The 27,848-nt window shown below is 40.4% G+C and overlaps 4 protein-coding genes across 7 annotated transcripts; 2 read left to right on the forward strand and 2 right to left on the reverse strand.

The window, feature by feature from the left end:
* Positions 1 to 1,486: 1,486 nt before the first annotated feature.
* Positions 1,487 to 11,353, reverse strand: SDHD (succinate dehydrogenase complex subunit D). The gene is made up of 4 exons (XM_006217862.3): positions 11,216 to 11,353; positions 8,507 to 8,623; positions 6,982 to 7,126; positions 1,487 to 2,486 (listed from the first exon to the last, which is right to left on the reverse strand). The coding sequence occupies exons 1-4, from the start codon at positions 11,265 to 11,267 to the stop codon at positions 2,321 to 2,323; spliced, it is 480 nt and encodes a 159-aa protein (XP_006217924.1). The 5' UTR covers positions 11,268 to 11,353; the 3' UTR covers positions 1,487 to 2,320.
* Positions 11,354 to 11,363: 10 nt separating this feature from the next.
* TIMM8B (translocase of inner mitochondrial membrane 8 homolog B) lies at positions 11,364 to 13,390 on the forward strand. The gene is made up of 2 exons (XM_006217864.4): positions 11,364 to 11,518; positions 12,991 to 13,390. Exons 1-2 carry the CDS (start codon positions 11,390 to 11,392, stop codon positions 13,156 to 13,158), a joined length of 297 nt encoding a protein of 98 aa, XP_006217926.3. The 5' UTR covers positions 11,364 to 11,389; the 3' UTR covers positions 13,159 to 13,390.
* Positions 13,307 to 22,549, reverse strand: NKAPD1 (NKAP domain containing 1). Of its 4 annotated transcripts, none has more exons than XM_006217865.4 (6): positions 21,910 to 22,549; positions 21,195 to 21,271; positions 19,314 to 19,414; positions 17,723 to 17,872; positions 16,407 to 16,460; positions 13,307 to 15,985 (listed from the first exon to the last, which is right to left on the reverse strand). In XM_006217865.4, the coding sequence occupies exons 2-6, from the start codon at positions 21,261 to 21,263 to the stop codon at positions 15,478 to 15,480; spliced, it is 882 nt and encodes a 293-aa protein (XP_006217927.1). In that variant the 5' UTR covers positions 21,264 to 21,271; positions 21,910 to 22,549; the 3' UTR covers positions 13,307 to 15,477. The 4 variants fall into 4 exon arrangements, with proteins under 4 accessions (XP_006217927.1, XP_015106343.1, XP_031531394.1 ...); XM_015250857.3 differs by having other exon boundaries at positions 14,482 to 15,985; positions 22,468 to 22,540; XM_031675534.2 differs by having other exon boundaries at positions 15,244 to 15,982; positions 22,468 to 22,540.
* A 250-nt stretch (positions 22,550 to 22,799) lies between these two features.
* On the forward strand, positions 22,800 to 27,848 carry PIH1D2 (PIH1 domain containing 2). Its single transcript, XM_072953729.1, has 6 exons — positions 22,800 to 22,941; positions 23,921 to 24,125; positions 24,747 to 24,870; positions 25,251 to 25,496; positions 26,024 to 26,289; positions 27,621 to 27,848. Exons 2-6 carry the CDS (start codon positions 23,949 to 23,951, stop codon positions 27,753 to 27,755), a joined length of 948 nt encoding a protein of 315 aa, XP_072809830.1. The 5' UTR covers positions 22,800 to 22,941; positions 23,921 to 23,948; the 3' UTR covers positions 27,756 to 27,848.

Here is a 27,848-nt window from a genome sequence, read left to right on the forward strand (position 1 = left end):
GTACCCTTTGTTGTAACACTGCTTGATGTGCTTAACTATTATTGCACTTACTAAGCTGCACTGCAATCATTTATCTGTTGTCCCAACTAGACTATGAATTCCTTTTAAGGGGAGAGAAATTCTTATCACTTTATCCACAGTACTGGCAGAATGCCAATCACGTAAGGTACTTAGTACCTATCAAAGGAGTGAATGTTTCTGACTTCTTTGACAACCTTGTGAAATTGACTCCTACTTTCCACTGCCACCGTCAGAGTTCATGTTTCCTTCTTCCATGTTTCTTTTTACACAGCCTTCTGCCTGAAGCTTACCAACCTTCTTAATGTCGCTTAAATTCTTCCTGAAGCACAATTGTGATCATGTCCTGCTTAACCTCAGAAATGTCCTATTGCCGTTAGCCCCTGCCTCATTTTTCCCTGCTGTCACAGCGGCTCAGAGCAAACAATGATCTTTCAAAGTGACAGCTCAGCTGAAACCTAATTACAGAACTAACAGGGACCTGGGGCAGGCAGTACCCAGCCAGCCTCCACTCCAACATCTCAATCACCATCTAAGGAAGTTAATTAGCATTAGAAACCCTTCCAAATCCAGGCTAGGATCTGATGGTATTAGTGATACAGGAGGCCCACGTCACCCAGTTACTGCCCTCCCATTTCACCTCTCCCCTTCACCCAGTTACTGCCCTCCCATTTCACCACTCCCCTTTACCGCAGTGGTGTACTGGGGGTTGGGGGTGGAATGACACTAAAGGGGAGAATTTTAAAACAATAATAAAATTGATTAAAGGTCGGTCCACTTTTTATCATCATCATGAATCACCAATTCTAAACAATGTTCATAATAAGATACTCCTCCTGGCTCCCACCACCACCACTCCTTGGTCAACCACTGCTATTCAGGCATCATTCCCTTTTGAGACCTTTAACCGGCCCCAAAACAGAATTAATCACCTCTTCCTAAACACTTAATACACAACTGAATATCCTACAAGGCCATAAACACGTTAGGGATATCTTATCTTTAACCACTAGCATAGACATTCCTGAACACACCCTTCTAGCCAGCTCCCCTTCAACTCTGCCTCAGCTGTCCAGCGAGGTCCTCAGTGAGTGACATGCGCCAAGTTCCAGCTTCTCTGTGATGCCAGGAGAAACAAACCAGCATGCCTCACACTCATCCCTTAGATCAGACTAACTGCATACAGAATATAATTGGAATTCCAAAGGCTGGCATTCACAGAACACCACAATCTGGACCTCATTCTAATTCCTACGATTTAGTCTTATTTCTCTATGCTTATCAAATGGCTTAGACTCAGTGTATTTCTGCCTGTTACAGGTAAGTCATTTTTGCATTACAGTACTTTGTGTCTGATTTACCGAACTGCTAAGCTCCAGAAGAAAATTTACACACTCATTCCTGTTTCAGTGCTGTAGATGCAACAGACACTCAGTTCTACTGAATAAGACTAAGGACAATTGAGACATAAAAGAGTAGAATACATTTTTATTATACAGCATTTTATTTTTAAAAAAACTTTATCTTCATAGAATACCTTTTCACATTAGAGATTCCCACTGTGAGAAAACAACAATTACTGATAATTTGTATTTGTGGACAAATTATTTCAGGACAAGTAAAATAAACACATCTGAGGATTAAGTCCCAGTCTAGAATGCGGAAAATTTTGATACATCTATAAAGGGACCTCTTCCTTACATGGAACTTCTCTATATTCAGAAACTCTCCAGGCTTTTCTTCCTAGGATTTAGAAATTAGTAACTGAAATATTAGTATTTCCTACTTTTAAAATTTCCCTAGGACATGTAACCATCAATAACTGGTATTGACTGAATAGGGTCGGGGGAAGTTTTCAAAAATTAAACACTGTCTAATTTTCTGCAAAGTCTTTACTTATGAATTAACAGTCTTTCCCTCTCTCCAGCATCCTAGGACAAATAACAGACGTTTGATCAGATATTGAGAGTGATAAAGCCGAATTCCCTTTAAGAGTCTGAGAAAATTAAAAGGCAAAAGCTCATATGTAATGTGTAGTTATACAGTCAGTCTTGAGAGAAGCTGAGAGACAGCCCTGTTAACTCCCCAGAATACAGAACTCAGCCTCCCCATCTCTGGGATGCAATTCCTCTCAAATCTCTCCTCAAAGATCAAATTCTAAAAATAACCAGGTGATTAGGAGAAGAGGTCTGTCTCCCCAGTGGACTTATCTGTAATTTCCTTCTTATTGTGAGCTGAACGGCATGACAGAGCAGAGGCAAGGAGGTATACAATCACTTCTCAAAGCGTTAAGTCTAAAAGGTCACAGCTTCCACAGCATAGCGACAGCTCTGCAGATGCCCACGTCATGGTAGTTGAAATAGCAAAGCCCAGCAAAGGTGAGAGCTGAGAGCATCAGGAGGCCTGCCTTGGCGGTTTTCTGCAATGTGTCTCCTCGAACATAGTCGGTAACAACTTGTCCGATGCCCCTGAAGAACAAAACAAATCACGGTACAAATGAAAAACCGCAAGTGAAGGCTATACGGTTAACTTGACTGCAGAAAATAGTCACGGTCAAAATGCCAAACTCCTAGTAACAAGAATCATAAACCAAAATGAAGGAATCAAGCACTTTCTAATAATATAATAAATACAGACTTCCTTCTATTCTTCAGACTTCATTTTCCAAGTCATTTGTATCAGAGACAGTAACGAACTGCTACTCTCTTTAGAAAATCTTGGGTTTTTTTTTTTACAAAACCAAAACAAATGGTCTACAGAGGTTTTCATCAATTCAAAAGGAATTTATTGCGAAAATAAATGTGACAATGAATATATGTACGTTCATGTATAACGGGAAAATTGTGCTCTACACTAGAATTTGATACAGCATTGTAAAATGACTATAACTCAATAAAAAATGTTAAAAAATAAAATAAAAACCCGCTGAGAGGAGTTCTCAAATAAATAAATAAATTAATTAAATAGGCAAAAAAAAAAAAGGAATTTATTTAGCAGATATCACGTGTCATAATCTGTTACAGATGTTGGGAGTACAGCAAATTAGACAGCATTCCTGAGCTTACAGAACACACATTCTAGTGAAGAAAGAAAAAGCAGACACGTGCTAGGAAGAAACAGAACAGGAAGCCTCAGAAAGGATGGCTTGAATGAGAAGAACCCTCCAAACCCTGGCCCCTTCGAGCAATAGTAACAAGGTTATGTGGCTGGAGAGCAGGGAGAGCAAAAGGCAGGGACAGATCACATAGGCCTTGAGGGTCATGATAAGGACTTTGACTTTGACTTGAACTATAAGGGAAACCACAGAAGTGCTTCAAGTAGGGAGGGACCCAAGTAAGGAGTGACCTAATTTTGCTTTTTTTAAATAACAGTTTTATTGAGATATAATTCACATACCACAAAGGGAACAACTCTGTGGTTTTTAGTATACTCTCGAATTGGGCAACACCATCACTGTTTAATCCCAGAATAGTTTCATCACCCTCAAAATAAACCCTGCACCCTCGAGTCTATTGCCCAATCACTAATTTGTTTTCTGTCTCTACAGACTTGCCTATTCAGGGCATTGTACATAAATGGAATCATGTACTATGTGGCCTTTTGTGTTAAGTTTCCTTTCCCTAGCATAACGTTTTCAAGGTTCATCCACGTTGTGGCAGGTATCAGCACTTCGTTCCTTTGTTATGTCCAAATAATATTCCTCTGTAAAAATACATCACATTTTGTTTAGCTATGCATCAGCTGGTCAACTGAGAGACAGCTGGATTGTTTCCACTTTTTGCCTATTACAAACAACACCACTATGATCTGTACAAATCTGTGTGTGGATGGGAACATGTTTTCAATTTTGGGAGGTACTGCTGAGTCATACAGTAACTCTTTTATAATATGCTAACTCATATTATAGCTCTTTGTTGTAATAACTCTTTGTTGGACCTGCCAAACTGTTTTCCAAAGTAGCTGCACCACGTTTCACATTCCCAGCAGAAATATATGAGGACTCCAGCTTCTCCACACTCTTGAAACACTCCTTATTGTCCACCTTTTTTATTACAGCCATACTAGTAGGTGTAAAGTGGTACACCTGAGATCAGCGTGGTTTTTTTTTTTTAATTGAAGTACAGTGAGTTACAATGTGTCAATTTCTGGTGTACAGCACAGTGTCCCAGTCATGCACAGATATACATATATTCATTTTCATATTCTTTTTCTCAATGTGGCTTTGATTTGTATTTCTCTAATAACAAAGAACGTTGAGCATTTTTTCATGTGCCTCTTTGCCATTTGCTTATCTTCTTTGGATAAATGTAATTTTACCTTTTAAAAAGATCGCTCTGGCTGTACATGGTGAATGGACAGAGCAGGCAGAAGGTGGGCAAGAAGAGAAACAAAGCTAGTCAGGAGGCAACTGAAGTAGCCCAGGCAAGACTGCTGGCTTGACCTAGGTTGGTGACAGGAAAGATGGTGTGAAGTGAAAATTCAGGCTTTGTTTTAAGGCGAGAAAGAGCTGATGGACTGGTTGTGATGTAAGACAAAAAGAAATATCTAGAATGACTGCTAGACTTTGGCTTGAGCAACTACATTTAATTGAGTTAGGGAAGAACAGGAGAGAGGGAGATTTTGAGGGGAAAGGAAATCAAGAGAGATATGAGGCAAAAAAGAGCAACCTCCGGCAATGTTAAATTTGGGATGACTATTAAACATCCAAGTGGATGTGTCAGTTACACAACTGGAAATACGAGTCCGCAGCTCAGGAAAAGGGGTCTGATCTGAGTTCACCTTGGGAAAGCGCATAGACAGATTTAATAAAGCCAAGACTGAGTCCGGAGTTCAGACCTTTACAGTCAGAGATCAGTAAGAGGGGAAGGAGCTGGCAGAGGAGACTCCGAAGGCAGAGCTGGTGAGGTGGAAGAAAGCAAGGTGAGGAGGACATCTAGGAAGCCAAAGGGAAATGACTTATGGAAGAAAGGAAGGGTCAATTAAGTTGAATGCTTAAGTAAGAGTTCAAGTAAGTGGAGGACAAAGAACTAAAAACTGGACTTGGAAAAATGAAGGTCTTTGGTGATTTTGATAACAGTGACTTCAGTTAAATAGTTGGAATAAAAGCCCAATTAATGTGGGTTAAGAGAGATTGGATACTAAGGAACTAGTGCACAATTACAGACAACTCTTTCAAGTCGTTTTGTGTGTGTATGTGAAAAGGAAGAGAGAACCCATGAGGTAAGTGGACAAATCAACTGCAATTTTTTAAATGTACTACTTTAGAATTATCCTTATTCTGATTTCTCATCAATTTGGCTAGATCTCCTTCTAAGAAACATACATTAGAGAAATATTACTATGCTTGTGATCTAGTATTTCATATGGAACTGGAAATCCTTTATTTTGAAAGGTCTGTCTGTTTAAAGGGTGATTCTCCTAACCAACCCAAGAATACTAGGTAAGCAAAATCCCCTTTGACACTAGAAAACTATTCTGAGTTACTTAACTTCCCTGGGGTTTAGCTACTCAATTGTAAAGTAACAGGGTTGGTTAAAATACTCACTTAAGTCATTTCAGTTCAGACAATCCATAAACATCGCCCCCCAACCATGACAGCATACTGTCCTTGCAAAACAATATAAAATGAACAACTCAAGGAACCCAGCTGTTATTAACAAACTTCCTAGAAGCTTCATTAACTTAGAAAGTCTAACAAACTACAAAAGATAAAATAAACGCAAATTGAAAATTCATTCATTCAATAAACATTTACTTAGAGCTCAGTGTCTAGGCACTAAAGATACAACAATAAATAAAAACAGTCAAAAATCCAATTCATTTTTTTTTTCTAAAAAAGGCAAAGCTGAATGACAGTGTCTAGGGATGCAATTTGAGTAATAAAACCATGATGAAATGTAAGGAAATGATTGTTATAAAAATCAGAATAAAGTTGTTCCCGGGACAGGACACAAGGAAGAGGCTTCTGGGGCGGGTGGCAAAGTTTCTTGACCTGGGTGGAACTACTGTTATAATAATTCATTGTGCCATAGATTTGATTCTTGTGATTTTCTGTACCTGTGCTTTCATCCTAATGAGGGGAGACAAGGAATATACAAGGAATATACAAAACAATAAATAGATGATAAAGTATATTAGAAGAAACTAAGTGCTACTGAGACAATTAAGACAGGGGAGAGGGATAAGCAATGTTGGGAAAGACACTGTCATTTTGAGTAAGTGGTGAGAGGCGGCGTCATTGAGAAGGTAACATTTAAGATGTGAAGGAAATGAGAAAACAAGCCAAGTACATAACTCGAAACAGAGTTTCAGGGGGAAGGAAGAGTAAGAGTAAAGCCCTGAGGCCTGGGGTGTCGCTGGTGAGTTTGAGATTTATCAAGGAAGCCAGTGTGAACGAGGGAAAGAATCACTGAAGACGAGGCGGCCAGACCATGTAGAGTCTGTAGGCCACTGTAAGAACTCAGACATTTAGTCTAAGGAAGATGAGGAGACAATGAAGGGTTACAAGCAGGGAAATGTCTTGACTTGACTTAATATTTTAACAGGATCACAGGGGCTGCTGTGTTGAGAATAGACACAAGGGGGACCAGTTAGGAGACTGCTTCTGGAATCAAGGATGATGACCAAATATGGGGCTTGAACAAACAGAAGAACAGAAATGCCATTAATTCAGATGGGCAAGGGTACCAGAGGGAGAGATGTAGGGGAGCTCAGGAACTCAGGGTTATAACATGCGATCTTCAAAATGCCGAGCAGATATGGAAGTGAAGACTTCGAATAGGCACATGGATACATAAATTTGGGCATACTAATGGTTTATATGTTTTAATAGTTTATATGTTTTAATGTTCTCTTCAAGTCTTGAGAATCTCATCAACTTCTCCCTCGTATGCAATAGTGAGACAGGCTCACAATAAACCATCTAAGCAGACACTGTAATACTGAAAGGACTGCTGTACTTGCCAGTGACTGTGGAGACTGAGGGCTGCAGCCAGGGAGTAGTCCATCGCAGAGCAAGGATTCAAATAAGCAGCTGGAAGCAGGCCCAGGAGCAAAACACTGACCACCCTCTCACTAGTCCAGTGGAGAGACGCAGCCTTGGAACCAGCTGTGGAGAGGAAGGACCAGATTTGTAACAGCTGCAGGGGAAAACACACAGCTCAATATTTGCCACAAAATAAACCAAACAGATAGAGTGGCAAACAGAATGCATTTAAGACTTAACTCTGAACATAAAGAGGGTAAGTTAAAGAAAGTGAGAGAGATGCTATCTCCTTTCTTTGAAGTCTTTCAGCACAGGGTGTCTCAACACCTACATATACTGCGTAGAAGACAGGTCCACTTTGCTTACAGGCAAGAAATGGGCAAAATATCTCTGCAGAATTACCAATCTTGGATTTCAGTATAATGGACCTTATGAATATAAGTTGGTGACACCTGAGGAATTCCTTTAAAACATTACTCTTTTATATACACCTAATTATTTGTAAGTTAAGTAATATTAAAAACCTTCCCAAAACAAAATAAAACCAGTCAACTCAAAGAGAAGCAAAGTTCTAATGTCAACTTTTAGGATCATGGTTCTTCTTTGGTCCTGTTACTTATAAACAGCCTCCAAAAGATATGGAACATAAAAACTTCTTTTAAACTCGGGAAAAATAAAATGGTCTTTAAATATCTCTTCGAGAGACTCTTTTTCTGGTTACTTACCGCTGTGGGTATCTAATGAAAGGATGGAGCTACTTCCTAGGAAACATGGATATGTATGTATTAAAAACTCTGCTTACAATTTTGGGGGCTTTCCTTCAGTCCCATGCATTCCAAATTAAAACCACTCTGCTAAATCTAACCGAACAAAGCGAAGTTCAGAAACAAAAACTTTTCAAAGATAAAATAATTCTAAAAAGCAGAAAAAATTTACTTGCCTAACTTCTCAGAATTCAGATGCAACTACAAGTGTCTGATGTAAGAATCAAGAGAAGTCTTTATCTCTGTAAAATATTGACCTTCTTAGACTTTAGAAATAGCTAACTCATTATTCACTTACAGATTTTCTAAGACTAACTTTAATAATATCTAAACATTATTCATCCAAGAAATGGCTTATGATTTTACTATCAACCTAAATAAAAAATAACTATGTGTGACTTTGTAAACTGTCTGCTATTCTAAATTACTCTACCTGGCTCTTCTCCAACCACTAAATAAATAAGGGTAATTAAACTATATTGAACAGTCTTCCTACAGAGCTATTTTCTTTTTTAAAAAGTTAAAAATTTTAAAAAGACTTAGACCAGAAGGTTCTGTATGAGTGTAAATGACATCATTCAACCTATGCTGGCAAAGGTGTAGGCTAGGTCTGTCCTCTTTTAACAGAGTGGGACACAAGAGTTCCTCCCACTGACAGCAAGTCCTGCCAATGGCATGACAATCAGCCCAGACGAAGATGCACAGAGCCCAGAAGGCAGCAGCAATGGAGAAAACATACAGTGATGGCTGGGTGACAGGTGGATGTGCTGCACTCCACACCATCCCGGGCTAGGTCGGTCCTGGAGAAACGCTGAGACGTGAGCGGGTCTGACCACTGGGGTTTGGAGGAGCAGAGCTGAGGAAAGAGACATTAGGGGTGTCAGAAACACCTCTCCTTTAACGTGATTGACAGACTTTCTAAATGACCACAGGCAAGCTATTTAACCCTAAATGGGGAATAATCATCTCATCTGTAAAATGAGGACAGCACCTGTTTCACTGGGCTGCTGTGAGGTCAACTAAGTTGCCACTGAAAGACTGAAAAATCAATGAACACTTCCATAAAAGGGCTTCACTTTTACTAATTAAAAAATAAATAAATTATAGCTCCTTTCGCCTCCCATTTATTCATCTATTCATCCAACAAATACTTACTACCTGCAAGACTGTGCTCTGCACTGGAGCAAGAGAGACAAAAGACAAAGTCTTTGATCTCAAGTAATTCAGTTTGGGAAATACCACCCTACTTTCCGTGATGAATTTCTCTGCTTGCATTCTTGAACTCACCCCTTTCAGTCCTCCTATAGATCTTGTCTCTTGGTTAAAAAACAGGCAGACCTAAATTCATCCAGCCCTACCAATATTGGCTGTGATACGATGAGCATTTAAGTTAAATAGGCTCTCCAAGCCTCACTGTCATTTGTAAAATGCAAGCTCTACTACTTACTTCATAATAGTCTCTTGAAAACTAAATAACACATGTAAAATGTTCAGCATAATTCCCAGAATGTTATAATCACTCAATAAAAGGTAATTTCTCTCCTGTATCTTTAATCTCTCCTTCCTTCCTATGGACAATTTGCCCTCATCTGACGTACTATACTTAATGTTCCCTTGACCCTGTGTCCTCTAGCTACTGTCCATGCACTCTTCCCCTGCTCTTTCTTCTCTTTCCAACACCATGCTTCTTCAAAGTTGTCTAAATCACCTCGATTTCCTCACTTCCCTATCATTCTTCGACTCTGCAACTTGTCTTTATCCCAGCCAAAACAACTTTGGTAAGTCGCCAATGGTCTCCACATGGCCACATCCAACAGGCACTGTTCAGTCTTCATCTTACTGGGTCTTTCTGCATCACCTGGCATTGCTGGCCTTTCCCCCCTTCTTTTCTCTGACACAACTCTCTCCTACTTCTCCCTTGAGTCTCTGACCATTATATATTAGTCTCCTCCTACATCCACGCTTAAATTTTTGTCCCGGATTCTAACATCTGCCCATTGCTCTCCTGGCTTCTTATGCCCATCCCTAGACATTTTGTCTACTCAGCTTCTACTGCCTTTAAACTGATGACATCCAATTATGTATCTTCAGCCCTGATATTGCTCCAGAGTTTCAGAAGTGTAAGTGCCTGCAAGGCCTCTCCCCTAAGATACCGAACATGGTTCTCAAACTTACCTACCACGCCAAAAACGAAAATCTCCCTTCAACTCACTTTCTCATTCAAACTTGTCTCCCATTTGCATGCTCCCCACTTTACTTAATGACATCCCAGCCACTCTGCAACCTAACCCAGAAATCTGGACGTCATGTAGGACATTCCCTCTGTATTCAGTCAACTGCCAAATCATACTGATGTATCTCCTTAACATTTCTTGAGATAATCTTCTCTTCTGTGCTACTTTCCAAGTTCAGGACCTCACCATCCTTGCCTGGACTACTACAACAGTGTCTTATCTGGTCTCCCTGAAATACGTCTTAGCCTGCTCCATTTTCCATGTGGCCAACATCCACAATGTTACTAAAGTGGTCAATCTAAACTGCAAATCTATGTCAAATCTTTCAACGGCTCCCCTTCACACCAGGTAAAATGCGTTACTTCCTACCAGGTGAAGCTCTTCTGTGATGTGATTTCAGTTCAACTTTCCAGAATCATCTCTCATGCCTCACCTTAATTAAACTTCACGCTCTAATAATATCCAATTTGTTTTCTCTCATACCAAGCAGTTTCTACACCTTCATCATTGCTTTTGCGCATCCCGGTAGCCCTAACTGTAATGCCCTTCTTCCTGGGGCCTTCCTAACCCTCAAGACTTAAATAAATCAGGCACACCTCCTTCAGGAACCGAGACAGGGTAATCCTTCCAAAACAAAGGGCTAATATATTCTTCCTCTGGACTGGCATACACACACACGTACAGCACAAGAGTTTTTACTTTACGTTAAATTATGCTTATATGTGTTTCTCCCTACAAAAGGGCGAACTCTTTGAGGGCTGGAACTACGTTTTAGTCATATTTATATTCCAAGCATACTACAGTACCTGTAGAACACAAATGCCCAGTTAAACAATTATCGAACTGAACTCCAGGGAAAATGGGCAAGACCAGGAACTGGGACTTAGATCCTAACACTTCTCTGATTCCAGGTGAGAGCATTCTAAAGACAGCGAACGCGGTGAAAAAGAGAACTCAAATGAATAGCTTCAGCAGGATTATACCTTCCAGAAGGAGCTCTCAGATTACCCCATCACCACGTCAGCCCGGCGCAGGGGAGACATGCCCTGGGGTGGACACCTGGGCGCGCAGGCAACGCTGGTCACTATTGTAGTTTAGGAGCCAAAGCAGTCAAAGGGAAGGAGAAGGGATCCACCCAGCAGACGAGTCCTCACCGCGTCCCTTTCCCCGGCTGGAGGCTGTGCTAAGAACCTCCGGCTGCCAGGACCCCTCACCTGCGCCTCCTCGGGCACCGCAGAGGACACTCAGCCTCCAGAGAGCCGCCATCTCGCTCCTGAAGGCTCAAGGTCATCCAGCCACCCGGAAGCAGTCATCCGACAACACGACGACGAAAAAAAACAACGAAAAGGATGAACCGGAAGTCAGGGGTCGGCGCGTGCCTGCTGCGCATGCGCACACACGCCGGTTGGAAGGTCCCGATCCCGAAGCGGACGATGGCGGAGCTAGGGGAGGCGGACGAAGCGGAGTTGCAGCGTCTGGTGGCGGCCGAACAGCAGAAGGCGCAGTTCACTGCACAGGTGCGGGGACAGGGGCTGGTGTGAAGAGGAAGGAGGGGAAGTACAGGTCTCAGGCACCCGCGGAGCTCCGAACGCTGGTGGCGCGGTGCGGCCGCCGGATGCTCCAGCCCTGCTGTGCACGGTGCCCCTCAAAAGAAACGAGTCACTACTGCCGCTGGTGACCCGTAGTGCTCAGATACCCGCTAAGCAAGCCCGGCGTGGGGAAAAGAGAAGGTGTAAAGCAGAGAAGAAAGATTTGGGCGGCGCCAGAGCACTGGAGCCTAGTTTGGCGGCGAGCTCTCTGGGCTGGCGTTTGGAAGATACGGGTTCTCATTCTGTCTCTGCCCCTTACAGGCCACGTGCCTCTAGACGAAATACCCACTGCCTCCCTGCATGTTGAGGATCATATGCGATAATGCACTTGAAACGGTAGAGCAGTAGAACATTATTGGATAAAGGTGGGCTCTGAAGTAGTCAGTCTAGACTGTTAGCTTAGAACAAGCGTGTTGGAGCATTTTAGAGATGTTTCGAAACCCGGCGTGGTCCTTTACTAGCTGCATGACCTTGGGCTAATTACTTAACCGCCTCTTAAAAGGAGGTGACAGTCACCTTTTAGTACCGCAAAAAGGATTGACTAGTTAATACCCAGCCTCCGAAAACACTTACGTCCTCGGTAAAAGATTATTCCCCTCTTTAGAGGGTGAGTGGGTATGGTGGGAAGGGGAGGGGTCGCGGAGGATAAGTAGCACGAATTCTGGTTAGAAATTATTGCCGGAACGTTATGGGAGTGCACACGGATTTTTGTGTGTGTGCCTGTGTGTACATTTTTCTGGAGATTGGGTCCATAACCAACCGTCCCAGATTTTCAGATATTTCCATGACACCCAAAAAAGTTAAGAGTTTAAGAACTACAAAGGAATAGGTTTGGAACGAAATGGGTGCAGTGGTTTGGGGGGAGTTCATTGGTACAGCTTCTCAGCTTACGCTGGTGCTAGTCTGGAAATATAAAAGAAGGTATTAATCCTGCCGGAAATTTTAGGATCTGATTAAGGACTTGACAAATTTAGGAAATTGACAGTTGTTTTCCAGGAGGTAATACTTTGAACTCTGGAAAAATCTTTAGGGAGGGCATTCCAGGAGTACTGAGTCAAGCTGAGTAGTGTGTATTGAAACAGTATGGATTGGGTATAAGAGTGCCCTGAGTGACTAACAGAGAAATTGAAATTGATGCATTAAGCTGACACTGGGGTTGCTTGATGGAAAATACCCTTTTTTTTTTCCATTACAAAGGAGAAAAATAGAAAAGATAAGGATTGTTGCAGTGTAGGGATGAGGATCTGGGCCATACTGGTGACGAATTAGGAAAATCAAGAAATTGAAAGAATGGTTTAGTCAGGGGACAGAAAAGGAGAAAAATGGGAAGGAAATAAGAAAACTGGCAGAGTTAGGCCTATCTGCAGACCCCAGTGGTTACTATTTTTCTTTCCTCTTAGGTGCATCACTTCATGGAGCTATGTTGGGATAAATGCGTGGAGAAACCAGGGAATCGCCTAGACTCTCGCACTGAAAACTGTCTCTCTAGCTGTGTGGACCGCTTCATTGACACTACTCTTGCCATCACCAGTCGGTTTGCCCAGATTGTACAGAAAGGAGGGCAGTAGGCCATCCCCTGGGAGAATGACAGAAGCAGCAAAGGACTGGTTATTAAGCTGACTGAAGGGCCAGTGGGGGAAGGTTGTCAGCCCACTGTCAGGCCAACTTCAGGCTGTCATCAAGCCTGTGGGTGCTAAAAAGTAACAGATCAAAATGTCCAAAAAGTGAAATTTATTTATTTGGAATTCAGAAATTCTACCTTGTATCACAACAGTTATTCAATAAATGTGAATTCTCCAACTCTTTTTTTTTTAATCCATTTTAGGAGTTAATATATAGATCTCTGAATGGCAGGAACACCACAGATAAGTATGTTCCAAGGCCAGTAGTGCAAATGGGAGCCCTTAAGTTTTGAAGAGCCACCCTAAGCCATATATAAGTGGGCTAGAAGAACCATCAAAGCCATAGCCTAAGGCATAGAAGAGAATTGGGGGTTGAGAAAGGTAAAGAACAGAAAACAGCTTTATTGCTTATACATGACCAAGGTAAACAGCAAAAAAACAAAACAGGCAAGATGTGTATTCGCTGGAAAGAGGCCTGCTAGTATGAGAAGAAGGGAAGGTCAAGACCCAAACAGAACCAACTTCTGGAAATGCCTCATTCCACTGGCCCATCTTCCTGAGTCTGCTTAGAATTAACACTTTCATAGCACAGAAACAATGCTAAAAAAATGCTGAAAACTCTTTCCAACAAAGATTTCACCTGCTCCAAGAACAATAACTTTAGGTTAAGAGGTAGTAATTACAGACTGTTCTTCCATCCTTGGGCCCCTACTAATCCCAAAGATAAAAATATACACCATGGATCATCAACAACTGAGTACCAAAGTATTCATATTTTAAATAAATATTGCAAAAGGTAGCACCTGCTTATAATCAAGGGATAGGGAACCTCTGGCCAACCATGTATTTTATGATTAAACATTTTATTAGAAATCTGTTCTGTATAGAGAACAAATTTAATAGTTTATAACTACAAAATACTACCACATCAGTGGAATGTTGTCATAGCCGTATTCTATTGCTGGTGTCTTACGCTGTCAGGCTGCCATGAAGTGTTTCTGTATTACACATGGGGAAAGGCCAAGGAGGCTGACTTACCTACCCCAGACCTCACAGCCAATGAGTGGCAGAACCAAGACCAAAAGTCTGAGTTTTCAAGCCTTTAACTCAGCCCATGAAGTGACAACAAGGAAAAAACAATGTTACATCACTTGATCTGCTGTAATGAAAAAATTCCTTTGTGTTCTGCCAGCCTTTTTTCAGTGGTATTTTGGTTTCTTAAGAATGAACATAGTAGGGGTCCATAGATAGCAAAGGGGAAGTAACAAAGGTCTCTGCTCGGTGCTTTAATCCAAAGGCAGACTAGGAAGAAACGGCTATGTCCCTGAGAAGCCAATTTCATTTTGGAACTGATTCAAAGTAGTTTCAGGGAAAATCTAAAGTTCACTAACAGATTTACAAATGAACAAGGAAGACAACATTTAAATGGCAGTTCCTGCCCTGAATCCTGTCCAGAGCACCATTAGACAGCATGACTAATGCCTAATTCTTCCCCATTTGGCTGAGAACTTAACTAAGAAAACTGAGGAACTAATTTTGAACACAAGTCCGCTTAGTCAATAAACAACAATGGAACTAGAAAACTTTACTATTCAATCACCATGCTCAGTGGTATACTGAGTATAGCCGCAGACCCTGTCCAACAGGGAAACTGGACAGAAAACCCTCGTCTCTACCAACAACAGCTGTCTGTGGATATTATCTGAAGAGAAAATGCTTGTTCATATGCTCATTTCCTCAGTAAGTAAACTAGATCACACCTGTGGGGCCGACATAAAGATCAAAGCACCAAGGATGAAGCCGAAAAAAAATCAAGTTGTGGCACCTGCTGTACAAACAGCAACACGACGTTCCCTGGTCAGACCACTATACAGCAGTAGCTCCAATCCACCTCTTGACCCCAGCCCTTGCTTTCCTCAAATTCACCATTCCAACTGGTGTACCCAGGTCACTACTGGATTCAGCTTTCTGGGTCCTTTAGTTTCCTGTAGGTGCACACTATGCTAAATGTGATTAACTGCAAAAAAATAATCTCCCCAAGAAACCTTCATAACAAAATACCAGATTCTCCATTAACAATTAGAGGATCAAGTTTAACAGGCCAAAATAGAAGACAAGAAGTCTGTCAGAACATACACAGGTGGCACAGGACGGCTCTGATCTCAGGCCCCCTGTGCTGAGCGGTTGAGTCACCGGCAAAACCCCAAGGTGTAAGAGCTATGAATCTCCGGTCACTCAGGAAACTGAAGAATGTTTCTTTCTCCTTTAATCGTCCTCTGAGCTCTCGGCAGACCTTTCATCTGTAGCCACTTTCCAATTTGTGCGTTTGTTTGTCCTCTCCTGTATTTCATTGTTAACCACAGGGATGTGGACTTTTTTCTCTCTCTTTTTCCTTTTGGTTTTCTTAGTGTCTCTTTCTTCACTTTCCTCAGAACTGCTTGATGCGGAATCATCTGACTGGGAAGTGTCATTTTCTGCCTCTAAGAATAAAGCAGATTTTTTGAGAGACTTTTTCCTGGATTTTTTCTTGCGCTTATGTGGTTGTTTCCTTTTCCTGGTACTAGAAGCCCCAGTTTCTTCTGAGAGCTCGCTTGAGGAATCTGCTATTACATCTGTGGCTTCCTTTTTGCTTTTCTTCTGTTTCTTGTGTGACTTTTTTTTCTGCTTTTTTTTGTGGGATTTCTTTGACTTCTTGTGTTTGTGAGATTCGTGAGTAGATGATTTTTCCTGGGGAGATGTTTTCTTCCCATTGGTAATATCTTGCTGATCGCTACTAGTAAGAAAGAAAAACTGCTTTATTATGGAAAATAAAAAAGTGTATTCTGCTTTCCAGATCGGAAGTTGGGAATATCTGAATTTTAAATCAAAGTTTCGACATATGGTTACTATGAAACAATCACTCTAAATTTTTGTTTCCTTATCTTTAAAATGAGGATAAAAATTCTAATCTGCCATACTGAGTGACTGTATGGAATACTACATGTAAAAACCTACGTGCCATAGACATGCAGAACATGAATCAGGGAAAAGGAAACTGCCGACCGCCTCCCACCTGTGCGGCCTGTTATTTCTCTCGTTACAACATTTTTAATGGCAAATGTCATATTCTTTGCAAAAATTAGGAACTCAATTTATAGTTCAGACTCTACTGATCTGAGTTTCTAACTTTTTTTCAGTGAGCCTATTTGCCTTACCTGTCTGTTTCAAATTCTTCAGGGTATAACTCTTTATATCCGCTGTGACCCCATCTGTAAGATAATATTTTATTACACGTATTGTTAAAGCAATCATATGTATTTTAAAAACTAAGACAAATTAGGCTTAGGAGTGCATACACATACAGACACACGCAGCACAAAGAGAACAGAGATACGGAAGAGCCAGCCCCACATTTATAGCTCAGTAATTAGTTGGCTACATTTTCTGTACTGCATACTGTCATTTCAGATACAAAGGATTCCTTCATCCACCTGGAAGAGAACTTGCCACTCGTTTCCTTAAGAAAGAGTGAGGAACTCTTATTCTCTGCTCTTTAGCTGTGAAGTACTTCTTCAAAAACACTTCATAACATAATGCTGTCTATATTTTGACTAAGTGGTGACTTCTCATCTATGGAGTTTTGGTTGCTTCGGACTTGCAGGACTGGAAAAATTAATGATGTGACTATGTTGTTTTGATGGAGAAAAGTATTATTCCCTTGTGCAAAAGGAAGCTTAGGTTCACTGTGTGTGAATAATCCTTTTTTGCAAAGAAAGCATCTCCATTTGTGGATGTGGGCAGAAGGCGGCCAGCCTGCCCTGCAGACACTGGAGCTAGTGAAAGCTTACAGATGTGTCAGAACACCAGCACAAGACTGTTTTATAGTCTTTTTGTACAATGCACCATTGTAGTCTATCTTCAACTAATTATTATCCAAAATAAATTTAAAAAAAAATAATAATAATGCCATAATGCTGTTTACTTTGGGACAACTTTTTTAAAATAACAACTTAATTGATACATAATTAATATACCATAAAATTTATCTTCTTAAAGTGTATAATTCAGTGGTTTGTAGTATATTCAGAGTTGTGCAGCCATCACCACTATCTAATTTCAGAACATTTTTATCACCCCAAAAAGAAACCGTTTCTCCAGTCTCTCTATCCCTCTCTCTCCTATAGCCCATGGCAACCACTAGTGTACTTTCTATCCCTAAAGAATCATATAATAAGTGGTGTTTTGTGTCTGGCTTATTTCACTTAGCATAATGTTTTCAAGATTCATCCATGCTGTAGTATGTATTAGTGCTTTATTCCTTTTACTGCCAAACAGTGTTCCATTACCATCCCATACATCACATTTTGTTTATCCACTCATCAGCTGACATCTGGGTTTCCACTTTTTTGGCCATTATGAATAATTATGCTATGAACATCTCTGTATAAGTTTTTGTAGGGATAATTAATTTTTAAAAGTACACATTCTCAGGCCAGATATCATTAATGGTCACAAGAATTGAGCCACAAACCTGTCCGGCATGTTAGCTTCATAATCATGTAACTTCTTGTTCCAGGATTTAGCCTTAAGAAAATCGTCATCCAGTGCACCAGAAATTTCATTCTTTGGCCTCCAATAGTCGCTTTGAGCTTCTTCATCAAAACCATCACTACGCATCCGGCTAAATCAGTAAACAAAAGAACTTTTAGATTTAGATGCAATCTGTGAGGTTACTTTACGGAACATCATGCATAGAACTCACTGAACAAGCTAAGGGGAGACCAAAGCAACCTGATCCTTAATGTTTAAAAAAAACTTTCTAAACATGATCTGTTCCTCTCTATTAATTTGTATAGTTGTTCAATGAAAATACAATCATCACTACGCATTCTATTGGAGAGTATAAACAAAATGACTTCTGGGCCCTGGCGTGCTGCATCTCGCTGATTCTCAAAGAAGGAAGCAGAGCATAACCACAGCTAGGGGCACTGCAAACTGCCCGAGACTTCCTGAAATACACCTCCTTCCCTGAGCCAGCAACGTGTCTATAGAAGTGCCTGTGCTTACGATATCCACTAACCACTCATTAAGCCAGCTAATTAGTTATCAAAAGTGTTTAAGGACCTCCTTTGTGGAAGGTACTGTTCTAGCTGCTGGGATATAAATGGCAATTGAGACAATCAGAAAGCTGCCCCTAAAGAGATTATGTTGTAAAGACTTACTCATCATGACAGGCATTATCAGTCCACTCTAAAAGAACACTATTTTGTTCCTGGAAATGCTACTTGGAACTGAATAACCAATATAAAACAAATCATCCTCTGCACTAAGTACTTCTAAATTCTAGCAGGACTGTCTTCAGAGAGAAAATAGACTAAAAAGGTATTTATGCTAAGAGTCTGCTTGCTTTACTGTGGATACCCTGAATATTTTCTTATCCAACGCTATTCACACACAGCCAGTAACACTCCAAAGTCCACACACTCCACAGGCACACTCACTCTCTTTAAGCATCTCACTATTAACTATTTCCCTGGGTGGCTTTAGAAATAAGCATTATTACTTTATAATCATTTTTCATAAACACAGCTCCACATTCACAGGCATCTGAGGCCCAGGAGATACTCCCAATACTCAGACATCCCTATCCCGCCACAGCAAAGACGACTAAGCCTGCATAGTCCGTCTGATTCACACTCAGATTATTAAGGTACTGCGAAAGGTTGTGTGACCTGGCGACAACAGTGAGTAGATGAGGCAAAGAAAAGGCTGAGAGAGACTGGAAAACTAATTAGGGGAAATATGTGTACGATCAGCTAAGTGACCATAAGGTATCTATAGAAAAATCTTCAGTTAAAAGCCATCAAGTAAGGTCAGAATCTGCAGGATCCTTAATATTTACAAGTGTTCAAGTTCTCCATTGCAAATACATATAAAGAGTGGGGCCATATGCATCATAGCCATTACCTTTATGCTTGGGTCTAGATTTATGAAAGAGAAAAGGCTTAAGGACTCACAAAACTGAATTCATCTATCTGTAGTATACCACTGTGTTTTTACACAAAAGTTGAGGATTCTGAACAAGATGAGAATTATTTTGGTTCTCAGGACAGCAACTTCACCTTGAACTGCTAGGTAACATTTTCCTTTTGGTCCCCCGGTAAGCATCTTCCATTTGTTTCTCCAGTTCTCTTACTTTCCACATATCTGATTCCTCCTGAATCTAGATTTTTTTTTAAAAGAAATAAAAATAAGTTACTAAAAACAACACCTTACACCACAGAAAAGTAACCGAAAATATAGTCTGCACTAATTTTTGGATTATAGGCTGGGTTATGATTGGAACCTGACCTGGTTTCTCTACAGTGGTCAAACAAGTTGACCCAGTAAGTCTCAATCATGTAAAATTCTGCAGGAACAAAAGAGCTTTTAACCCCGGTAAAGACACACTTATCACCTTATTAATTAAGCAATTTTGCTGCAATTAGCCAATGATCACCTCTTACGTTTCTAAAATGCTTTATGACTTTAATTGTATCACTTCTATTGAAACTTAAGCAAGTTTATGAGGAAAGCAAAGCAGGTACATTACTGTATTTCACTAAGAAACAAAAGCTCAGAGATTTTACCAAAGTCAAAAAGCTAGTAAGGACAGGTCCTTAAACTTTCTAGGCAAAGTCTCTTTCCACAACATAATTTTTATTAAAAGCAAAGCAAAACAAAACAAACAGTATGAGAACTTTTGGAGAATTTCCTGAATAGCAGAGTACAGCCTTGCAAAGAACAATGATGTTTTATTTCTAAGTCCTCCTAAAATATTTTGTTAGATTTGTGCTAGATTTATCTTTTTTTAACCACCCCTTTCAAATCTAAGCTCACCATTCAACTAGCGGTGGTTTAAGGCAATTGTAGGGGCTGCTTACATAACAGACTCTCAATCAAAGTATCAGGTGATATGACAGTAATAACATTTATATCAAACTCAGGGTTATACAGTTCACCAAAGAAAACCAAACAAGGGTCCTTGGCCCTCTTTTCATTGTACATGCTCTCCTAGGTGACCTCACCTATTCTCATGACCTCTATCATTTCCTATATATCCGTAATCCACAAACCTTTATATCCAGTCTCAACTTTTCTCCTTTCTTCTAAGTCTGAATTTCCAACTGTTTGGACATCCTATAAGGCATCTCACTATCAACATGTTCAAAACCAAATAGTTGCCTTTCCCATCATACTTGGCTATTTCCTTTTGTTCCCTCTCTCAATTAATGGCATCATCATCATTCACACAGTCACACAAGGTGGATGTATTTGCTTCTATAATTATCACTATCATCCAACCCAGTCATCAAGTTCTTCAGACTCTATTGCCTAAATTCCTCATCTTCATCCCTGCTGTCACTGCTTTCATGCGAATCCTCCATCATCTCTCAGCTAGCAAATCATCTTTCTAAAATACAAGTATGATCATGTCACAACCCACTTAAAAAATTTGATGATTTCTTTATTGCGTAGAGGAAAAAGTCTTATTTCCAAGTATCACAGTCCAACTCTAATTTGCCACTTAGGGCTCATTTTCTGCCACTATCCCCCTCCCCAATTCTCAATTTTCTGGATGCACACAATCTCTTGCCACGCCCCAAGTGCTCCATACTCCATGCTCCTTCTTGCCATATGTTAGTACATGATGTTCTCTCTGTCCTGAATGATCTTTACACCTGGTAAACTTGAGCCTGTTCCATCCAGAACTACTTCAAATATCAGCAGCTCAAAACCCACCCATTCTGTTGAAGGCTTTCCTAATTTCCCAAGGCAGATTTCATTATTCCTTTCTCAGTGCATGAAACCATTTTGTATGTGTCTCTATTATAAATACCTACCAAACTGTATTCTAATTATCTGTTTTATTTACCTTTGTATCTCCCAACTGTACCAAAATAATTTGTGGTACACTGTATGCCCTCATTAAGTGTGAGGAATAACTAAGCTGTACTTCTCACCTTATTGTGAGCATCTGTGTGTCGGATGACATTCCTCAGGAGGACCTTCCCCAAAGGAACTCGCGACATTCTTCAATCTGAAATGAATCAATAAACAGCATTTAATGATAATTTACTTTATTACCTTATCTGTTGTTACTATGTTATAATGAAGCATGAGATAAAGGAAAGATCACTGAAGTCACAGGTCCTGAGAAATAGTTTTTCCTTCACCATTAAGAGGAGAAAACACCTGACCACACTCAAAATAACATGAGGATGAAGGGAGATAATGTACACTGGAGTTCTTTGAAACTGCACAAAATTAAGTGCTTTCAAGAGCATCATTTTATTTAATCCTCAAAATAAGTCTATGTTTTATGAGAGGCAAGTATCTTCATTCCTATTTTGTAAATGAAATATCCTTAAAGCTATAACTTGCCCCAGGCCACACAGTCCAAGGCAAACAAAGTCCAGATTAGAAATCAACTCTCTAATCCCAAAATTAGTTTTCAATTAAGTAAATACCTAGATTTGAGAGTGTCACGTACCACAAATGTCAACAATAACAAAAACTGACACATAAAAACATCAAATGCAGAGATACCCTAAATGTCTCCACTCAAAGGAATTTCATGTTCTATTCTGTATTTAAGCCTCCAAGAAAACAGATGACGGGGATATTCACCCGTGTAGCCAGCAGGGGCTTTGTGCAACCACCCCACCGCTCACTCACCCCTCCATCCTGAGGAAATCAGGCATCTTGTTAGTGTGAGACGAAGAACCACTCCATTACAAGATCTCCTCCGACCCGGGAAACCAAGGAGTCAGGGCTCAAAAGCAGCTCTGCAGCTTCACCCAAGTCCTTTGTGAAAACGCAGCCTTCCCACCGGTTATTCCGCCCTCACCCGTGGTCCAGGCCACGGCCGCCTTTCCCCCAGCCCAGACCGACCGGCAGATTTCTCTCCGGACTGAGGCCGGAGGCTGCTCCGGCGTGGAATCCGGGCGGCCGGGTTGGCTGGGGCATTCCCCGCTCCCGCTCCTCTGGGACGGACCCGGGGATTGGGTTTCGCTCCCCAAAAGGATGGGGACGTTTTGGACAGGTTAGATACTCGACTGGGCTGCAAAAAGTAACTAGAGTGGCTGAAGGGGGGGTTGAGGCTTCCGAGTGGAAGACAGAGAAAATACCCCCATCTTCGTCACCGGGATCCCTGCCCCTCAGCGGCCACGGAGCGCCCGGTAACCTTCCCTCCAAACGCCCTCCCCACACAAATACACACAAACACACCCATACCGTGCGCCGCAGCCTCGCGTGGCGGGGGTGTGGGGAGGAAGCGGTCTGGGAGAAGCGGGAGCCGACTTCCGTTTCGGGCCGGAAGTCGTGCTGCTGAGAAATTCTTCCCACCAACAGGAGTCCCAGAGACTCCCACAGGGAGGATTTCCAGGGCACTCTAGAGGTCGACAGGTGCAGAAAGGAAGGCGGGCGCCTTCCTGGAAAAGCAGTGGGTCGGACTTGGCTGAAAAGCTAGCTCAGTAGCAGAAGGAGAAGATGCGGAACTGAGTGTAAAAAATCTTTCTTCCTGGAGCTTCCCGGACCCAATTAGATGTTGTACCAGTGTGGTTACCCTGGTGACAGGCGTCGCGGTTTATCTAGGAACCAAGAGAAGAGGTGGATTCGCAGGCCGCTGGAAGGATTCAGTCTAACTAACCCTAATACAGTATTCGAAGGACCCAGACCTCTTCTTTTCCTCATCCTGTGGATGTTCTGGTACACCTCTCAATTGGGGGAGGGGAGTGGGAGGGAGGTTATCTCAAAACGTAGGGAGAATATTATTATTCACATGTAAAGCTTATCAAATGTTGCAGCCTCTCTGTATTAATCCTCACGATAACCCTGTAAGAGGTATTATCGTCTTTGTTCTGAAGAGAGTAAACTGAGGCACATATATAATTAATTGCTTCAGGTCACACAGCTAGTAAGAGAGAGAACCAAGACTGGAGTCTAGGCATTCTGACTCAAGAGTTCATGCTTTTAACTACTAAACTATGCTGAGAATTGAGGTAGTCTCATTTGGCCCTCAATTCACAGCACATCCCTAGAAAATTCAGGAACTCGATAGGCCCCAGTCAGCCAATACCCAGGTGCTGGAACTGGAAAATCCCAGGAAATCCAGGGTTAAATAACTACTCTGGCCCCTCAGGGCTTGTGAGGGTCTAGGCAGAGGTAAGGCCTTATTATCTGAGAGGACATCTTGAGAATGTAGGAGAGAGTACCAGATAATTGGAGAATAAGGGAAAGATATAGTGGTGGTGAGCCCCACTCTTACAGACACAGGTGTCAAGGATAGCTGCTAACGTCAGCAAAACAGTTCCTGACCTGTTCCTCCTCTCCCCAGAGAATAAATGAATCAATAGAAATTTTTTCCCTCTAAGTTATGTCTTTCCACAGACTTAAGAGGCCTTTTCATCTCTGGTTTTCGATATTTGGGGGAGGTGAAAAATATATCTATATTGATGTCATGTTACTGGTTCAAATATATATCCAGGGATTTTAGGGTTTAAAAATTAAAGTTTGGAGCAAAATCAAGGATAATACCAGATTCTACTTTAATATTATTGAGCAAACCTATTATCTCTTTAATTTAAACAATATGAATATCACAATTATACAAAGCATCACTATTTGTCTTGTGTTGTTTTTATTTGGCAAAGTAAACAACCATAAATACTTTCTTCTCTGTTGATAGAAAAAAAAGAGGCCTATTCATCTCAATCATGGAGTCATCATCAAAGGGTCTGCTCACCCAAGTTACTCAATTCTGGAACCTCCTAGATGATCTGGCTGAAAATAACCCTGAAAGCTATGAGAAGTTCATTCAGCAGCAGCTGAAAGAGGGGAAACAGCTCTGTGTTGCGCCAGAACCACAGCTCTGTCTACAAACCAAGATCCTGGTATGTAAAGTTGGTGCCAAGGGAAAGGGAAGTCCTGAATGAAATGATCCTGGAATAATCAGAGAATGGCTTGCCATCAGCTACTGCTACTTTAACACAAGAAAACTTGAGGGAAACTGCCGATCTAAATGGAAATCCAAACATAGCATGGAAGATTCTGTTGAAGGAGTAAGAATGGGACATTCATATTTGACGTATTTTGGGCTCTCAAAGTGAACCATTTTTCTGCTAGGATGAAAATTAAAAGTAATGTAGTGTTTTAATAGAGAACAATAGAGTTGGAGATTTTTCAAGTAAAGAGAATTTATTTGGTTGGGGAGGTAAGGAATTTGTGAAATGAAATTTAAAAATTCACCTGGAATAGCTGCTTAAATCAATTCCCCCCCTCCCAGTTCTTAGAGGAGCAGCAACTGGATTTTTGATTGAAGAACCAGCATCTTTGGGAAACTCAGGTAGCACTATAATTTCTTACAGTTTTTCAAATGCAGTTTAATACATAGAATGACTTACTTAGAGCCTAAAATTCTTACTCTTCAAATTCTGGGATGAGTTACCTTTAGAATATTATTTAAAATTTTTAAAAACTAGGTTTTGAGATATGCAAAATTGTTTGCTTTCTAGAAACCAAAAGAAAAAACACTTTTTATCAACCTATGTCAGTGGAAAAGGATCCCAGCTCCCCAGTCAACTACTCACCCAGTACCTCTAAGTGTTGGCAGACCAGAAGATATGTCTGAGGCATCGGGTATGTAGAGTTATGGGAGACAAGGCACATTTTAAACATTTTATTAGAAATAAGCATGGACCAGATTTTATTTGTAAAAAGGCACTGCTTATTTTATTTGGTCATAATGTAGTTAATGACTAATAAGTGTTCCTTTATGAAAACTGAATACTGTTTAACTCTCTAATAATTTGAGCTAACTCTAACCCATATAAAATGCCAAGAAATTCCCTAATTGGAAATTTTGTGTATATAGCACCATCATGATTACCTCTGAAAAATATAGGAATAGAATTTACACTTTTTGCAGCTTTATTAGGATATGGCTTCGTATATTACCTGATGATATCGTTAGTGAAGGAATTCATCTTCATTTCACACCCTCTGAATTACACACACAGATGTTTACACAGTCATCGATGTGGCCTACAATCCTGATGTTCTCCAGGCAGCAGAAAAGGACCAAGTCAAAAGAGATCAATTAATACGGATGGCCATGAAATGCATTGAGCAACAACTTCAATTCACTCTCTCAAACTCTTACCACATTGCCAAATTTAGAATAAAAGGAAGCATTCACAGAATGAAACAAAATCTGATGAGAATCCATACTGTTCCCACAGATTTAAGAGAGCAAATGAGAAAGGGTAAGTTAATAGTAAATGGAAAAATAGACTTATTTAAAACATTTTTTCACATCCTGTGTACGTTTTGCAAACTGTTAAGTTAATTTTTTAAATTTATTTTTTGTTTTTAATTGTAGGATAGTCAATTTACAATGTTGTGTTAGTTTCTGGTGTACAGCACAGTGATTAAGTTATACATATATTCTTTTTCAGGTTCTTTTGCATTATAGGTTATACAAGATATTGAATATAGCTCCAGTAGGACCTTGTTGTTTATCAGAAGTCTTGATTTTAAAAGATAAGAAACTTAAGATAAAAAAATAAAGTTTAGATACTAGAAATATTAGCATGCCCTTAAAGATGTTTAAATCCTGCAAATTTTTTAACTAGTTTCTTTGGTTAAAGAGTCTTTTGATTTAAGATTCTCAAGCTAATTTAGCTGCAGCTTTATCTGCCATCTTGGCTAACACTGCATCTTTACAGCTTACCACCTGATGGTATTTCATGTTAATTTTGTGATTTCATCTCCTCCTCTTCTTTTCATAAAGAACTAACCCTTGAACAGATAAGAAGCAGTACTGTGAGCAATGCAGATCAGTTTCCTCAACTTTTACTGCCCCAAAGCCAAGCTTCAGGTAAAACAGAATGTCTGATAGAAGAGATTTCCAGTACGGAGATCCAAGTGGAGATGACGAGACCAGCCTATGAATTAAAAATTGTGGCAGATCAGAATGAGAAACCTCTGAAAATTGAATTAATAGTTGAATTACCAGGTGTTAATTCAGTCTCTCTCTGTGACCTCAGTGTTTCTGAGGTAAGTTGAATAGATAATACTGTAAATTTGTATCAGTCACCATTCATTATATTATGCTGTAATAACAAAGTCCAAAATCGCAGTGGCTTAAAATACTTTGCTCATGTTACATGGCAGCTAGGCCTGCTCTGTTCCATGAGTGCTGCACATTTCAATACTCAGGTGAAGGCACAGTTCCCATCTGAGATACGCCATTCTCATGGAAGAAGGAAAAATAGAAATGTCCAGACCACGCAGTGGACCCTAAAGCTTCCTCTCAGATAAGGCGTATATGACTTCTACTCACGTTGTATTGATGAAATAAGTCACAAGGCCAAGTCCTACACTGACAGGGCTGGGGAACATTCTTCTCACAGCTGGTCACTGGAAGCACATAGTCTACCTTAGCCACATCTGATAAGAGCATTGGAAAATGTGCCTTCATTAGGTGCCTAGTGGCTTACTCAGCGGTGTCCTGCCCATGGAATGTTGGGGTCAAAGGTCATTTTAAATGAGTTTTAGTCCAGGCTGGTTGCACTTTATTCCTTTGATTCCAGTCGGTGCTGCAGCTTACAATTCTTTTTCAAGCATGTGCATTTTTCAACAGCCTGTCTCTTTTGATTTGATTGCTGTCATGTGGCCAAATGTAAGGATTTAATAAGGTCCACCTTAATCAAGTTTTAACAAAGGGTAGAAAAGATTTGTGATTTAATCTTTGCTTCTAGGCAGTCTTAATCAGCCTTTGTTGATAAAAAAAATTCATTTCTCAATTTTATCCTTTACTAGTTGAAAAGAAAAATTAGTTGGATTTTTCATTCCTCAAGTGTTAGAATTTCTGTTTATTCCCTTTCAATTCTACTTGCAAACTGGGAACTTCTTTTCTCAGCTCATCTTTTTGTAGTACCTTGTTAAATGTGACCAACAGAACCAGTGCGTGCTAACATTCCTGTTTCCCCACTTCTTTACCTAAACATTGTCTTTCAGATTATTGTTATAGTTTTATAAAAGGCTTTACCAGCATAATACATGGATCAACATCTTTCCAGTCTCCAATGTTTACCTGCTGTATGCAGGTTAGCCCCAAAGTCAATGCCACATAACTTAGGATGGCAATACCCATCTTCTGGTACCATGTCAGTTAACTTTTGATGTATTGAGCAGCAATATAACAACCTCAAATCTCAGTGATTGACAACAGCACTTTATTGCTCAGTACAAGTCACATGATAATAAATGGGATCCTTTTGTTATGAGAAAAGTGAATAACTGGGAACAATAATCCAGTAACACCTTAAATCAGGAAATAAATTTCTATTTTCATCTTGTAAAATCTCTCGTCTTACTATTTGTAGGATGATTTATTGATCGAGGTCTCTGAGAAGTACAGATTACACCTGAATCTTCCAGAACCTGTGGATACTGAAATGACAACAGCAAAATTTATCAAAGAAAAAGCTACATTAATCGTCACAATGCCATTGGTATAAGTCAAGAGCGTCATGGATTTTAGATTTTTAGTGTTAAACTCATGTGAATTATAGGACCTTCATTATGGGTAAAGAAATTTAGCTTAAACACTA

This window comes from Vicugna pacos, chromosome 33 (assembly GCF_048564905.1).
Source record: "Vicugna pacos chromosome 33, VicPac4, whole genome shotgun sequence".
Lineage (NCBI taxonomy): Eukaryota > Metazoa > Chordata > Mammalia > Artiodactyla > Camelidae > Vicugna > Vicugna pacos.

Bases quoted from the DNA above. Each gene is read 5' to 3' on its own strand.
- SDHD (XM_006217862.3), bottom strand. From the start codon at position 11,267: ATGGCGGCTCTCTGGAGGCTGAGTGTCCTCTGCGGTGCCCGAGGAGGC. The intron at 7,127-8,506 runs GTATGTTTTCTC...TCCTCTCCACAG, and splicing joins CCTGTCACCCAGCCATCACT to CTGGTTCCAAGGCTGCGTCT. The intron at 2,487-6,981 runs GCAAGTACAGCA...TTTGTTCTTCAG, and splicing joins CTCAGTCTCCACAGTCACTG to GGGCATCGGACAAGTTGTTA.
- NKAPD1 (XM_006217865.4), bottom strand. From the start codon at position 21,263: ATGTCGCGAGTTCCTTTGGGGAAGGTCCTCCTGAGGAATGTCATCCGA. The intron at 17,873-19,313 runs GTGAAGTTGCTG...TTACTGATTTAG, and splicing joins ATGTTACCTAGCAGTTCAAG to CCGGATGCGTAGTGATGGTT. The intron at 16,461-17,722 runs GTTTGTGGCTCA...ATTATCTTACAG, and splicing joins GAAGCTAACATGCCGGACAG to ATGGGGTCACAGCGGATATA.
- TIMM8B (XM_006217864.4), top strand. From the start codon at position 11,390: ATGCGCACACACGCCGGTTGGAAGGTCCCGATCCCGAAGCGGACGATG. The intron at 11,519-12,990 runs GTGCGGGGACAG...CTTTCCTCTTAG, and splicing joins AGGCGCAGTTCACTGCACAG to GTGCATCACTTCATGGAGCT.
- PIH1D2 (XM_072953729.1), top strand. From the start codon at position 23,949: ATGGAGTCATCATCAAAGGGTCTGCTCACCCAAGTTACTCAATTCTGG. The intron at 24,126-24,746 runs GTATGTAAAGTT...TTTGCTTTCTAG, and splicing joins GTCTACAAACCAAGATCCTG to AAACCAAAAGAAAAAACACT. The intron at 26,290-27,620 runs GTAAGTTGAATA...TACTATTTGTAG, and splicing joins GTGACCTCAGTGTTTCTGAG to GATGATTTATTGATCGAGGT.